The 14,847-nt window shown below is 57.8% G+C and overlaps 1 protein-coding gene across 2 annotated transcripts in view; it reads left to right on the forward strand.

The window, feature by feature from the left end:
- INPPL1 (inositol polyphosphate phosphatase like 1) overlaps positions 1–14,847 on the forward strand; it is a 61,179-nt gene that overhangs the window by 17,128 nt on the left and 29,204 nt on the right. For both annotated transcript variants that reach the window (XM_073661170.1, XM_073661169.1), the window contains exon 2: positions 6,406–6,469. In XM_073661170.1, the coding sequence (XP_073517271.1) occupies positions 6,406–6,469 (64 nt within the window). The remainder of the gene's footprint in view (positions 1–6,405; positions 6,470–14,847) is intronic.

Below are 14,847 nucleotides of genomic sequence, written 5' to 3' on the forward strand. Positions count from 1 at the left end.
TCTGCTTAGCCGTGTATCTAATCCTCTCCTGTGTGATACTGTCTGCTGAGCCGTTTATTTAATCCTATCCTGTGTGATACTGTCTGCTGAGCCGTGTATCTAATCCTCTCCTGTGTGATACTGTCTGCTGAGCCGTGTATCTAATCCTCTCCTGTGTGATACTGTCTGCTGAGCCGTGTATCTAATCCTATCCTGTGTGATACTGTCTGCTGAGCCGTGTATCTAATCCTCTCCTGTGTGATACTGTCTGCTGAGCCGTGTATCTAATCCTCTCCTGTGTGATACTGTCTGCTGAGCCGTGTGTCTAATCCTCTCCTGTGTGATACTGTCTGCTGAGCCGTGTATCTAATCCTATCCTGTGTGATACTGTCTGCTGAGCTGTGTATCTAATCCTATGCTGTGTGATACTGTCTGCTGAGCCGTGTATCTAATCCTATGCTGTGTGATACTGTCTGCTGAGCCGTGTATCTAATCCTATCCTGTGTGATACTGTCTGCTGAGCCGTGTATCTAATCCTATCCTGTGTGATACTGTCTGCTGAGCCGTGTATCTAATCCTCTCCTGTGTGATACTTTCTGCTGAGCCGTGTATCTAATCCTCTCCTGTGTGATACTGTCTGCTGAGCCGTGTATCTAATCCTCTCCTGTGTGATACTGATAGCTGAGCTGTGTATCTAATCCTATCCTGTGTGATACCGTCTGCTGACCCGTGTATCTAATCCTATCCTGTGTATCTAATCCTATCCTGTGTGATACTGTCTGCTGAGCTGTGTATCTAATCCTTCCGTGTGATACTGTCTGCTGAGCCGTGTATCTAATCCTCTCCTGTGTGATACTGTCTGCTGAGCCGTGTATCTAATCCTATCCTGTGTGATACTGTCTGCTGAGCTGTGTATCTAATCCTATCCTGTGTGATACTGTCTGCTGAGCTGTGTATCTAATCCTCTCCTATGTGATACTGTCTGCTGAGCCGTGTATCTAATCCTCTCCTGTGTGATATTGTCTGCTGAGCCGTGCATCTAATCCTCTCCTGTGTGATACTGTCTTCTGAGCCGTGTATCTAATCCTCTCCTGTGTGATACTGTCTTCTGAGCCGTGTATCTAAACCTCTCCTGTGTGATACTGTCTGCTGAGCCGTGCATCTAATCCTCTCCTGTGTGATATTGTCTGCTGAGCCGTGTATCTAATCCTATCCTGTGTGATATTGTCTGCTGACCCGTGTATCTAATCCTCTCCTGTGTGATACTGTCTTCTGAGCCGTGTATCTAATCCTCTCCTGTGTGATACTGTCTGCTGAGCCGTGCATCTAATCCTCTCCTGTGTGATACTGTCTGCTGAGCTGTGTATCTAATCCTCTCCTATGTGATACTGTCTGCTGAGCCGTGTATCTAATCCTCTCCTGTGTGATATTGTCTGCTGACCCGTGTATCTAATCCTCTCCTGTGTGATACTGTCTGCTGAGCCGTGTATCTAATCCTATCCTGTGTGATACTGTCTGCTGAGCCGTGTATCTAATCCTATCCTGTGTGATACTGTCTTCTGAGCCGTGTATCTAATCCTCTCCTGTGTGATATTGTCTGCTGAGGCGTGTATCTAATCCTATCCTGTGTGATACTGTCTGCTGAGCCGTGTATCTAATCCTCTCCTGTGTGATACTGTCTTCTGAGCCGTGTATCTAATCCTCTCCTGTGTGATATTGTCTGCTGACCCGTGTATCTAATCCTATCCTGTGTATCTAATCCTCTCCTGTGTGATATTGTCTGCTGAGGCGTGTATCTAATCCTATCCTGTGTGATACTGTCTGCTGAGCCGTGTATCTAATCCTCTCCTGTGTGATACTGTCTGCTGAGCCATGTATCTAATCCTCTCCTGTGTGATACTGTCTGCTGAGCTGTGTATCTAATCCTTCCCTGTGTGATACTGTGCTGAGCCGTGTATCTAGCCGCAGTCACACAGATATACTGCTGCTGCATCTTGTCGTCCACCTTTTACTCGGGGCGTCCGCACTACAAACACCAGCATTCAGCCATGTTACCTATGGATCACGGGACTGTGTGGCCCATAGCAACCAATCAGGACTTAGCTTTCACTTCTTTAAAGCCTTGTTTCCTATAGTAACCAATCATAACTCTTCTTTCATCTTGCTCTTCATAGCCACCAATCAGAGCTAGGCTTTCTTGGTCGGGCCTGCTCTGGGAAAGTGAAAGATGAGCTTTGATTGGTTGAGGTGAAATTGGGACTGTTGTCATAGAAACAACATTTGATTGTTCCCCATCAAATCTGATTGGTCCTTACAGGCAGCGGTAATCAGTTATTACATTCGTTTCTGGTGGCTCCGCGCGGCGGTCAGCTCTCTATAATAATGGAGGGCAATGTGGAGACGTCCGATCTCTGGGGCCCGTCAGACTAATGACCCTTAATTATATCCCAGACGTCCTCCCATAACTGTAGCATCCCATCCATAACCCAGAGCCGGGAGCTTCAGCAGCTTAAAGGGGCAGGTCAGGATTAGACAGTAATGGCTGCTTACTGCCTGGACAGCGCCACTTTGGTCCACAGGTCATGTGCGGTATTACTGCTCCGCTCCTGTGACGGCAATGAAGCCTGTAGTGCTGCTTATAGAAGAAGCTGCCATGAATTCTGGACAACCCCTTTAAGAATGAATTCACACAGCAGAAAAATACTCCGCAAGCTGCGACTAATTCTGCTGGAAACGAATAATCATTTTTATTTCGTAGTCACAATCTGAGGAGACAGTTTTGCAGCAGTGCCTGAAAGCAAGTGATGGGCGTTTTAATAACGGCGGCCATATTAGTGTTTGCAGATATGTTCACTAAAGAGGGTGCGAGGGTTAAGTGATGTTCCTGCGCGACACTTCTCCTCGCCTGTCATTATTTCCCTATGTAAATACCCCCGAGGTCACGTGACCAGCGGCAGGCGGCGGGTTACAAGGTGGAGAGCGCGGATTCAGCCTCTCCACAATATGGCGTCGTCCATAGCAGGAGCTGAGTGCCGGACTATCAGACGGCGGATTGTAGGACGTGTCCATACTAATCAGTGGGGTGAGGCTAAGCCTTGTAAGTCGTCCCCTAGAGACCACCGCACGGCCGGCTGCACATGGCGACCGGGGGAAGTGACAGTCTGCAGATGGCGACCAGGGGATGCGACAGTCTGCAGATGGCGACCAGGGGATGCGACAGTCTGCAGATGGCGACCAGGGGATGCGACAGTCTGCAGATGGCGACCAGGGGATGCGACAGTCTGCAGATGGCGACCAGGGGATGCGACAGTCTGCAGATGGCGACCAGGAGATGCGACAGTCTGCAGATGGCGACCAGGAGATGCGACAGTCTGCAGATGGCTACCAGGGGATGCGACAGTCTGCAGATGGCGACCAGGGGATGCGACAGTCTGCAGATGGCGACCAGGGGATGCGACAGTCTGCAGATGGCGACCAGGGGATGCGACAGTCTGCAGATGGCGACCAGGAGATGCGACAGTCTGCACATGGCGACCGGGGGAAGTGACAGTCTGCAGATGGCGACCAGGGGATGCGACAGTCTGCAGATGGCGACCAGGAGATGCGACAGTCTGCACATGGCGACCGGGGGAAGTGACAGTCTGCAGATGGCGACCAGGGGATGCGACAGTCTGCAGATGGCGACCAGGGGATGCGACAGTCTGCAGATGGCGACCAGGAGATGCGACAGTCTGCAGATGGTGACCGGGGGAAGCGACAGTCTGCAGATGGCGACCAGGGGATGCGACAGTCTGCAGATGGCGACCAGGAGATGCGACAGTCTGCAGATGGCGACCAGGGGATGCGACAGTCTGCAGATGGCGACCAGGGGATGCGACAGTCTGCAGATGGCGACCAGGAGATGCGACAGTCTGCAGATGGTGACCGGGGGAAGCGACAGTCTGCAGGTGGCGACCGGGGGATGCGACAGTCTGCTGCATTTGGCGACCAGGGGATGCGACAGTCTGCTGAAGGTGGCGACCGGGGGATGCGACAGTCTGCTGCAGGTGGCGACCGGGGGATGCGACAGTCTGCTGCAGGTGGCGTCCGGGGGATGCGACAGTCTGCTGCAGGTGGCGTCCGGGGGATGCGACAGTCTGCTGCAGGTGGCGTCCGGGGGATGCAGCAGTCTGCTGCAGGTGGCGTCCGGGGGATGCAGCAGTCTGCTGCAGGTGGCGACCGGGGGATGCGACAGTCTGCTGCAGGTGGCTACAGGAGGATGCGACAGTCTGCTGCAGGTGGCTACAGGAGGATGCGACAGTCTGCTGCAGGTGGCTACAGGAGGATGCGACAGTCTGCTGCAGGTGGCGACCGGGGGATGCGACAGTCTGCTGCAGGTGGTTACAGGAGGATGCGACAGTCTGCTGAAGGTGGCGACCGGGGTGATGCGACAGTCTGCTGCAGGTGACGACCGGGGGATGCGACAGTCTGCAGATGGCGACCAGGGGATGCGACAGTCTGCCGCATTTGGCGACCGGGGGATGCGACAGTCTGCTGCAGGTGGCGACCGGGGGATGCTACAGTCTGCTGCAGGTGGCGACCGGGGGATGCGACAGTCTGCTGCAGGTGGCGACCGGGGGATGCGACAGTCTGCTGCAGGTGGCGACCGGGGGATGCGACAGTCTGCTGCAGGTGGCGTCCGGGGGATGCGACAGTCTGCTGCAGGTGGCGTCCGGGGGATGCGACAGTCTGCTGCAGGTGGCGACCGGGGGATGCGACAGTCTGCTGCAGGTGGCGACCGGGGGATGCGACAGTCTGCTGCAGGTGGCGACCGGGGGATGCGACAGTCTGCTGCAGGTGGCGACCGGGGGATGCGACAGTCTGCTGCAGGTGGCTACAGGAGGATGTGACAGTCTGCTGCAGGTGGCTACAGGAGGATGTGACAGTCTGCTGCAGGTGGCTACAGGAGGATGTGACAGTCTGCTGCAGGTGGCTACAGGAGGATGTGACAGTCTGCTGCAGGTGGCTACAGGAGGATGCGACAGTCTGCTGAAGGTGGCGACCGGGGTGATGCGACAGTCTGCTGCAGGTGGCGACTGGGGGATGCGACAGTCTGCTGCAGGTGGCGACCGGGGGATGCGACAGTCTGCCGCAGGTGGCGTCCGGGGGATGCAGCAGTCTGCTGCAGGTGGCGTCCGGGGGATGCGACAGTCTGCTGCAGGTGGCGTCCGGGGGATGCGACAGTCTGCCGCAGGTGGCGTCCGGGGGATGCGACAGTCTGCCGCAGGTGGCGACCGGGGGATGCGACAGTCTGCTGCAGGTGGCGACCGGGGGATGCGACAGTCTGCTGCAGGTGGCGACCGGGGGATGCGACAGTCTGCTGCAGGTGGCGACCGGAGGATGCGACAGTCTGCTGCAGGTGGCTACAGGAGGATGCGACAGTCTGCTGCAGGTGGCGACCGGGGGATGCGACAGTCTGCTGCAGGTGGCGACCGGGGGATGCGACAGTCTGCTGCAGGTGGCGTCCGGGGGATGCGACAGTCTGCCGCAGGTGGCGTCCGGGGGATGCGACAGTCTGCCGCAGGTGGCGTCCGGGGGATGCAGCAGTCTGCCGCAGGTGGCGTCCGGGGGATGCGACAGTCTGCCGCAGGTGGCGACCGGGGGATGCGACAGTCTGCCGCAGGTGGCGTCCGGGGGATGCGACAGTCTGCTGCAGGTGGCGACCGGGGGATGCGACAGTCTGCTACAGGTGGCGACCGGGGGATGCGACAGTCTGCTGCAGGTGGCGACCGGGGGATGCGACAGTCTGCTGCAGGTGGCTACAGGAGGATGCGACAGTCTGCTGCAGGTGGCTACAGGAGGATGCGACAGTCTGCTGCAGGTGGCGACCGGGGGATGCGACAGTCTGCAGGACGTCTCCCGCCGGTGCTTGTCGCTCGTGGCTGGGTGGTTTTCCAGTGACGGCTGTGAGGTCCTCGGGGTCTCGGGTGCGGCTCCGCAGGTGGAGCGCTCTGTGTTGCAGTCGTTTGTTTACAGTAATATCTGGTTGGCACAAATCACCCAAAACAAGTGTGTTGTGGGGCGAGGATCTCAGGTCGCTGTGACCTCACAAGGACGCGGGGGCAGCGGGGTGACATGGTGCGGACCGGCCCGGGCTGGAAACTCCCAGCGTCCTCTGCTGCTCTGACACCTGGCGCTCAGGTGATGGGCCGCACCCGTCCAGGTCACCTGGCCCTTTGTTTTATGAGGGAGCAGTGCCAGCCTGCAGAGGGCGCCACAGTACAGCAGAGGCTGCCGCCCAGCGATCCCTGCAAGAATAGCACATACAAGCAGTGACCTCGTACAGGGAATTCTGCCGGGGAGGATCTCTGCCGGGGATCCCTCCAGTTGTCTGTGGTTATAATCACCGGTGACCTGTAATAAAAGTCCTGTGTCTTCTCCCTGCAGGTTCCAGAAACACGTGCACACCTACCGGATCCTGCCCGATGAGGAGGACCACCTGGCTGTGCAGGTATCTACCACCCTGATAACGGGTATCTCTGCCCCTCTGATCCCTGCTCTATGGCGACCTTTCCATCATTTGTGCAGTATAAGCGCCTGCTGTCCCGCTATAAGCCTCAGACAACTCGGTTACATACAGGGGTCTGGTGGGCGGGTATAATGAGGTTGTGTAAGCCCCGCCCCCTGGACTCCTGGGCGTGTCCATCACCAGGGAGAACCCCATTTTTGAGTTGGGCTTATATAAGCCTCACATAAATCTACAGTGAGTAGTGTGGGCTGTTGCGCGGTCCATGCCGTTGCGTGGTTCGTGCTGGTGCTTGGGCCGGTGCATGTGCTGGATCGTGAGCCTTTGCTGTTGCGTGGGCCTGTGTTGGTGTGTGGGCTGTTGCGTGGTCCGGTGCACATGCATGGTCCAGTGCCGGTACGTGGGCCGTTGCGTGGGCTGATCTGTGGTCCGGTGCCGGCGTGTGGGTCATGCTGTTGTGTGGGTCATGCTGTTGTGTGGGTCATGCTGTTGTGTGGGTCATGCTGTTGTGTGGTCCGTGCTGTTGTGTGGTCCGTGCTGTTGCGTGGGATGTTGTGTGGTCTGGTGCCGGTGTGTGGTCTGGTGCCGGTGTGTGGGCTGTTGTGTGGTCCGTGCCAGTGCGTGGGCTGTTGTGTGGTCCGGTGCGTGGGCTGTTGTGTGGTCCGGTGCGTGGGCTGTTGTGTGGTCCGGTGCGTGGGCTGTTGTGTGGTCTGGTGCCGGTGTGTGGTCTGGTGCCGGTGTGTGGGCTGTTGTGTGGTCCGTGCCAGTGCGTGGGCTGTTGTGTGGTCCGGTGCGTGGGCTGTTGTGTGGTCCGGTGCGTGGGCTGTTGTGTGGTCCGGTGCGTGGGCTGTTGTGTGGTCCGGTGCGTGGGCTGTTGTGTGGTCCGGTGCGTGGGCTGTTGTGTGGTCCGGTGCGTGGGCTGTTGTGTGGTCCGGTGCGTGGGCTGTTGTGTGGTCCGGTGCGTGGGCTGTTGTGTGGTCCGGTGCGTGGGCTGTTGTGTGGTCCGGTGCGTGGGCTGTTGTGTGGTCCGGTGCGTGGGCTGTTGTGTGGTCCGGTGCGTGGGCTGTTGTGTGGTCCGGTGCGTGGGCTGTTGTGTGGTCCGGTGCGTGGGCTGTTGTGTGGTCCGTGCCGGTGCGTGGGCTGTTGTGTGGTCCGTGCCGGTGCGTGGGCTGTTGTGTGGTCCGTGCCGGTGCGTGGGCTGTTGTGTGGTCCGTGCCGGTGCGTGGGCTGTTGTGTGGTCCGTGCCGGTGCGTGGGCTGTTGTGTGGTCCGTGCCGGTGCGTGGGCTGTTGTGTGGTCCGTGCCGGTGCGTGGGCTGTTGTGTGGTCCGTGCCGGTGCGTGGGCTGTTGTGTGGTCCGTGCCGGTGCGTGGGCTGTTGTGTGGTCCGTGCCGGTGCGTGGCCTGTTGTGTGGTCCGTGCCGGTGCGTGGCCTGTTGTGTGGTCCGTGCCGGTGCGTGGCCTGTTGTGTGGTCCGTGCCGGTGCGTGGCCTGTTGTGTGGTCCGTGCCGGTGCGTGGCCTGTTGTGTGGTCCGTGCCGGTGCGTGGCCTGTTGTGTGGTCCGTGCCGGTGCGTGGCCTGTTGTGTGGTCCGTGCCGGTGCGTGGCCTGTTGTGTGGTCCGTGCCGGTGCGTGGCCTGTTGTGTGGTCCGTGCCGGTGCGTGGCCTGTTGTGTGGTCCGTGCCGGTGCGTGGCCTGTTGTGTGGTCCGTGCCGGTGCGTGGCCTGTTGTGTGGTCCGTGCCGGTGCGTGGCCTGTTGTGTGGTCCGTGCCGGTGCGTGGCCTGTTGTGTGGTCCGTGCCGGTGCGTGGCCTGTTTCGTGGTCCGTGCCGGTGCGTGGCCTGTTTCGTGGTCCGTGGACCTGTGTACTGTTGTGTGGGCCGGTGCGTGGGCCGGTGCGTGGGCCGTTGTGTGGGCCGGTGCGTGGGCCGTTGTGTGGTCCGGTGCGTGGGCTGTTGTGTGGTCCGTGCCGGTGCGTGGGCTGTTGTGTGGTCCGTGCCGGTGCGTGGGCTGTTGTGTGGTCCGTGCCGGTGCGTGGGCTGTTGTGTGGTCCGTGCCGGTGCGTGGGCTGTTGTGTGGTCCGTGCCGGTGCGTGGGCTGTTGTGTGGTCCGTGCCGGTGCGTGGGCTGTTGTGTGGTCCATGCCGGTGCGTGGGCTGTTTCGTGGTCCGTGCCGGTGCGTGGGCTGTTTCGTGGTCCGTGCCGGTGCGTGGGCTGTTTCGTGGTCCGTGCCGGTGCGTGGGCTGTTTCGTGGTCCGTGGACCTGTGTACTGTTGTGTGGGCCGGTGCGTGGGCCGTTGTGTGGGCCGGTGCGTGGGCCGGTGCGTGGGCTGTTGTGTGGTCTGGTGCGTGGGCTGTTGTGTGGTCTGGTGCGTGGGCTGTTGTGTGGTCTGGTGCGTGGGCTGTTGTGTGGTCTGGTGCGTGGGCTGTTGTGTGGTCCGGTGCGTGGGCTGTTGCGTGGTCCGTGCCGGTGCGTGGGCTGGTGCTGGTGCGTGGACCTGTGTACTGTTGTGTGGGCCGGTGCGTGGGCCGTTGTGTGGGCCCGGTGCCTGTGGCGGTGCGGTTCGTGTGCAGTTAAAAAAAGCAATCAGTTCAGACGCTGTATGTGCAGTGACGGTGTACAATACAATTGTCCGCTCGTCCCCAAGCGCGTCCTCACTCAGCTCCAGCTGTGAAATAGAAGGGTCTTGGACGTGGCGGTACAATCCCAATTTCACCACCATTTTTCGTTACCTTTTGAATACAAACAAGTGGAGAAGGGAAGGAAATCGGGAACGTAAATGTGTAAAGGGGCCGCGTCTTTAGGGGGCTGACTCCCCTTGCCTAATCCTTAGTGGAGCCGTTAGCATAGTAATGCGGGGGTCCGACTCTCACTGCTCCTGGAGGCCACCAAGAGCGCCATGTCCAGTATATACAGCTCAGCGGCGCCCCCCAGAGATGGGGAGGGAGCTGCTACTGGAAGTGCACAGAATGGTGATACAGACCCTCAGACAGCGTGGACCCTCAGCGCTGATTGTCCGGAGCTCGGAGGTCGGTGACAGCTGCTACTGTTTTCTGTGCTGAACATCAGTCTATACGAGCGAACGGACAGCTGCACAAACAGGTGGCTGACAGCAGGGGGCAGAGCGCTTTGTACACTAATCTATGGGGGACATCGCTGACCTCTGTATTATGGAGGGGGACATCGCTGACCTCTGTATTATGGAGGGGGACATCGCTGACCTCTGTATTATGGAGGGGGACATCGCTGACCTCTGTATTATGGAGGGGGACATCGCTGACCTCTGTATTATGGGGAGGGACATCGCTGACCTCTGTATTATTGTTATTATATATTATTATAGCGCCATTTATTCCATGGCGCTTTACATGTGAAGAGGGGTATACATAGAAGAACAATTACAATAATCTAGAACAAAACGAGTCAGCGACTGGTCCAGGAGGAGCGAGGACCCTGCCCGCGAGGGCTCACAGTCTACAAGGGATGGGTGAGGATACAGTAGGTGAGGGTAGAGCTGGTCGTGCAGTGGTATGGTGGAGCGAGGACCCTGCCCGCGAGGGCTCACAATCTACAGGGGATGGGTGAGGATACAGTAGGTGAGGGTAGAGCTGGTCGTGCAGCGGTATGGTGGAGCGAGGACCCTGCCCGCGAGGGCTCACAGTCTACAGGGGATGGGTGAGGATACAGTAGGTGAGGGTAGAGCTGGTCGTGCAGTGGTATGGTGGAGCGAGGACCCTGCCCGCGAGGGCTCACAGTCTACAAGGGATGGGTGAGGATACAGTAGGTGAGGGTAGAGCTGGTCGTGCAGTGGTATGGTGGAGCGAGGACCCTGCCCGCGAGGGCTCACGGTCTACAGGGGATGGGTGAGGATACAGTAGGTGAGGGTAGAGCTGGTCGTGCAGCGGTATGATGGAGCGAGGACCCTGCCCGCGAGGGCTCACAGTCTACAGGGGATGGGTGAGGATACAGTAGGTGAGGGTAGAGCTGGTCGTGCAGTGGTATGGTGGAGCGAGGACCCTGCCCGCGAGGGCTCACAGTCTACAAGGGATGGGTGAGGATACAGTAGGTGAGGGTAGAGCTGGTCGTGCAGCGGTATGGTGGAGCGAGGACCCTGCCCGCGAGGGCTCACAGTCTACAGGGGATGGGTGAGGATACAGTAGGTGAGGGCAGAGCTGGTCGTGCAGCGGTATGGTGGAGCGAGGACCCTGCCCGCGAGGGCTCACAGTCTACAAGGGATGGGTGAGGATACAGTAGGTGAGGGTAGAGCTGGTCGTGCAGCGGTATGGTGGAGCGAGGACCCTGCCCGCGAGGGCTCACAGTCTACAGGGGATGGGTGAAGATACAGTAGGTGAGGGTAGAGCTGGTCGTGCAGCGGTATGGTGGAGCGAGGACCCTGCCCGCGAGGGCTCACAGTCTACAGGGGATGGGTGAGGATACAGTAGGTGAGGGCAGAGCTGGTCGTGCAGCGGTATGGTGGAGCGAGGACCCTGCCCGCGAGGGCTCACAATCTACAAGGGATGGGTGAGGATACAGTAGGTGAGGGCAGAGCTGGTCGTACAGTGGTATGGTGGAGCGAGGACCCTGCCCGCGAGGGCTCACAATCTACGAGGGATGGGTGAGGATACAATAGGTGGGGGTAGAGCTGGTCGTGCAGCGGTATGGTGGAGCGAGGGCTCACAGTCTACAGGGGATGGGTGAGGATACAGTAGGTGAGGGTAGAGCTGGTCGTGCAGCGGTGTGGTGGAGCGAGGACCCTTCTCGCCAGGGCTCACAGTCTACAGGGGATGGGTGAGGATACAGTAGGTGAGGGTAGAGCTGGTCGTGCAGCGGTGTGGTGGAGCGAGGACCCTGCCCGCGAGGGCTCACAGTCTACAGGGGATGGGTGAGGATACAGTAGGTGAGGGCAGAGCTGGTCGTGCAGCGGTATGGTGGAGCAAGGACCCTGCCCGCGAGGGCTCACAATCTACAGGGGATGGGTGAGGATACAGTGGGTGAGGGTAGAGCTGGTCGTGCAGCGGTATGGTGGAGCGAGGACCCTGCCCGCGAGGGCTCACAGTCTACAGGGGATGGGTGAGGATACAGTAGGTGAGGGAAGAGCTGGTCGTGCAGCGGTATGGTGGAGCGAGGACCCTGCCCGCGAGGGCTCACAGTCTACAGGGGATGGGTGAGGATACAGTAGGTGAGGGTAGAGCTGGTCGTGCAGCGGTGTGGTGGAGCGAGGACCCTGCCCGCGAGGGCTCACAGTCTACAGGGGATGGGTGAGGATACAGTAGGTGAGGGCAGAGCTGGTCGTGCAGCGGTATGGTGGAGCGAGGACCCTGCCCGCGAGGGCTCACAGTCTACAGGGGATGGGTGAGGATACAGTAGGTGAGGGTAGAGCTGGTCGTGCAGCGGTATGGTGGAGCGAGGACCCTGCCCGCGAGGGCTCACAGTCTACAGGGGATGGGTGAGGATACAGTAGGTGAGGGTTGAGCTGGTCGTGCAGCGGTATGGTGGAGCGAGGACCCTGCCCGCGAGGGCTCACGGTCTATAAGGGATGGGTGAGGATACAGTAGGTGAGGGTAGAGCTGGTCGTGCAGCGGTATGGTGGAGCGAGGACCCTGCCCGCGAGGGCTCACGGTCTACAAGGGATGGGTGAGGATACAGTAGGTGAGGGCAGAGCTGGTCATGCAGCGGTATGGTGGAGCGAGGACCCTGCCCGCGAGGGCTCACAGTCTACAGGGGATGGGTGAGGATACAGTAGGTGAGGGTAGAGCTGGTCATGCAGTGGTATGGTGGAGCGAGGACCCTGCCCGCGAGGGCTCACAATCTACGAGGGATGGGTGAGGACACAGTAGGTGAGGGTAGAGCTGGTCATGCTGTGGTATGGTGGAGCGGTGGTTACTGCAGGTTGTAAGCTTGTCGGAAGAGGTGGGTTTTCAGGTTCCTTTTGAAGGTTTCCACGGTCGGCGAGAGTCTGATGTGTTGGGGTAGAGAGTTCCAGAGTAGGGCGGAAGCACGGGAGAAATCTTGTATGTGATTGTGGGAGGAGGAGATAAGAGGGGAGTAGAGAAGGAGATCTTGTGAGGATCGGAGGCTGCGTGCAGGTAAGTACCGGGAGACTAGATCACAGATATATGGATGAGACAGGTTGTGAATGGCTTTGTATGTCATGGTTAGGGTTTTGATCTTGAGTCTCTGGGTAATGGGGAGCCAGTGAAGGGATTGACAGAGGGGGGAGGCTGGGGAATAGCGGGGGGCAGGTGGATTAGTCGAGCAGCAGAGTTTAGGATAGATTGGAGGGTTGCGAGAGTGTTAGAGGGGAGGCCACAGAGCAGGAGGTTGCAGTAGTCGAGGCGGGAGATGATGAGGGTGTGCACTAGTGTTTTTGCAGATTCGTGGTTGAGGAATGTGCGGATCTGAGAGATATTTTTGAGTTGGAGTCGGCAGGAGGTGGAAAGGGCTTGGATATGTGGTGTGAAGGAGAGATCAGAGTCCAGGGTTACCCCGAGGCAGCGAGCTTGAGGGACTGGGGAGAGTGGGCAGCCATTGACTATGATTGATAGGTCAGTTGGGGGGCTGAGTGAGATGGTGGAAAGATGATGAACTCTGTTTTGTCCATGTTATGTTTTAGAAATCTGTCAGAGAAGAAGGATGAGATGGCGGTCAGACATTGTGGGATTCTGGTTAGTAGGGAGGAGATATCGGGTCCAGAGAGGAAGATCTGTGTGTCATCAGCATAGAGGTGATAATGAAAGCCATGAGACTATGAGCTGCCCCAGGCCAAAGGTGTAGATGGAGAAGAGCAGGGGTCCTAGAACTGAACCTTGGGGGACACTGACAGATAGGGGATGTGATGAGGAGGTGGTCTGTGAGTGGGAGACGCTGACTGTCCGGTCTGTTAGATATGAGGAGATCCAGGATAGGGCCAAGTCTGTGATACCGAGAGATGAGAGAGTCTGTAGTAAGAGGGAATGGTCCACTGTGTCGAAGGCTGATGACAGGTCCAGAAGGAGGAGGACAGAGTAGTGTCGCTTGGATTTGGCGGTTAGTAGGTCGTTGGTGACTTTAGTCAGGGCTGTTTCAGTAGAATGGTGCCAGATTGTAAGCGGTCGAAGAGGGAGCAGGAGGAGAGGTGGGAGGACAGTTCAGAATGGACGTGTTGTTCCTGTAGTTTTGAGGCATAGGGGAGAAGTGATATGGGGCGATAGCTAGACAGAGAGGATGGGTCAAGGGAGGGCTTTTTGAGGATGGGTGTGATCGAGGCGTGTTTGAAGCATGAGGGGAAGACACCAGTTGTTAGTGACAGGACTGTGGTGAGGTTAGAGATGAGATAGGACGGGATAGGGTCAAGTTCACAGGTGGTGAGGTGTGATTTGGAGAGTAAGGAGGAGACTTGATCTTCCGTAATGGTGGAGAAGCTGGTTTTGGAGGAGGAGGATTGAGTAGGTGTGGGGACTTTAGGCGAAAGCTTTGTCTGATGGTATCAATCTTCTGCTTGAAGAATGAGGCAAAGTCCTCGGGTGAGATGAGAGGAGAGGGAGGAGGCGCTGGGGGGCGGAGGAGAGAATTGAAAGTGTTGAATGGTTGTTTAGGGTTGTGTGACAGGGAGGATATGAGGGATGAGAAGTAGGTTTGTTTTGCTGCAGTGAGTGTGGACTTGAAGGTAATGAGGAACTGCTTGAATGCGATGAAGTGCTCGATGGAGTGGGACCTTTTCCATCTCCGCTCAGCAACCCTGGAGGCCCGTCTCAGTTCTTTGGTTAGGCTGGTGTCCCAGGGTTGCCTGTTGATTGTGCGAGCTTTGGTATTTGTGAGGGGGCGACCGAATTGAGAGCTGCGGCTATTGTGGCGTTATATAAAGGTGCAGCAACATCTGTATCATGTAATGAACTTATGTCTGTAAGACGGAGGAGGGATTCAGAGAGTGAGTGTAGGTCAAGGTGTTTGAGATTTCTGTGAGGGTATACAAGTTTGTGGAGTGGGGATTGTGGACCTGGGGAGGAGAGGATAGAGAATGTAAGTTGTGGTCAGAAAGAGGGAGAGGTGAGTTGGAGAGGTTGGATAGTGAACAGAGGCGGGTGAAGATGAGGTCCAGTGTGTGGCCATCTTTGTGAGTGGGGGCTGAAGACCATTGTGCGAGGCCGAAGGAGGATGTGAGGGATAGAAGCCTAGAGACAGATGAGTGGGAAGTGTCAATGGGGATGTTGAAGTCGCCCATGATGATGGTGGGGATGTCAGCGGAAAGGAAGAGAAGCAGCCAGGTGGTGAAGTGGTCGAAGAAAGTGGTGGCTGGCCCTGGGGGGAGGTAAATGTATTATGGGGGGCTTAGCTGACTTCTGTATAATGGGGGGGACAACGACGCTGACCTCTGTATTATGGGGGGGCA

The sequence above is a fragment of the Phyllobates terribilis genome, unplaced genomic scaffold (assembly GCF_046119375.1).
Source record: "Phyllobates terribilis strain yellow unplaced genomic scaffold, ASM4611937v1 Scaffold_2__4_contigs__length_985480577, whole genome shotgun sequence".
Lineage (NCBI taxonomy): Eukaryota > Metazoa > Chordata > Amphibia > Anura > Dendrobatidae > Phyllobates > Phyllobates terribilis.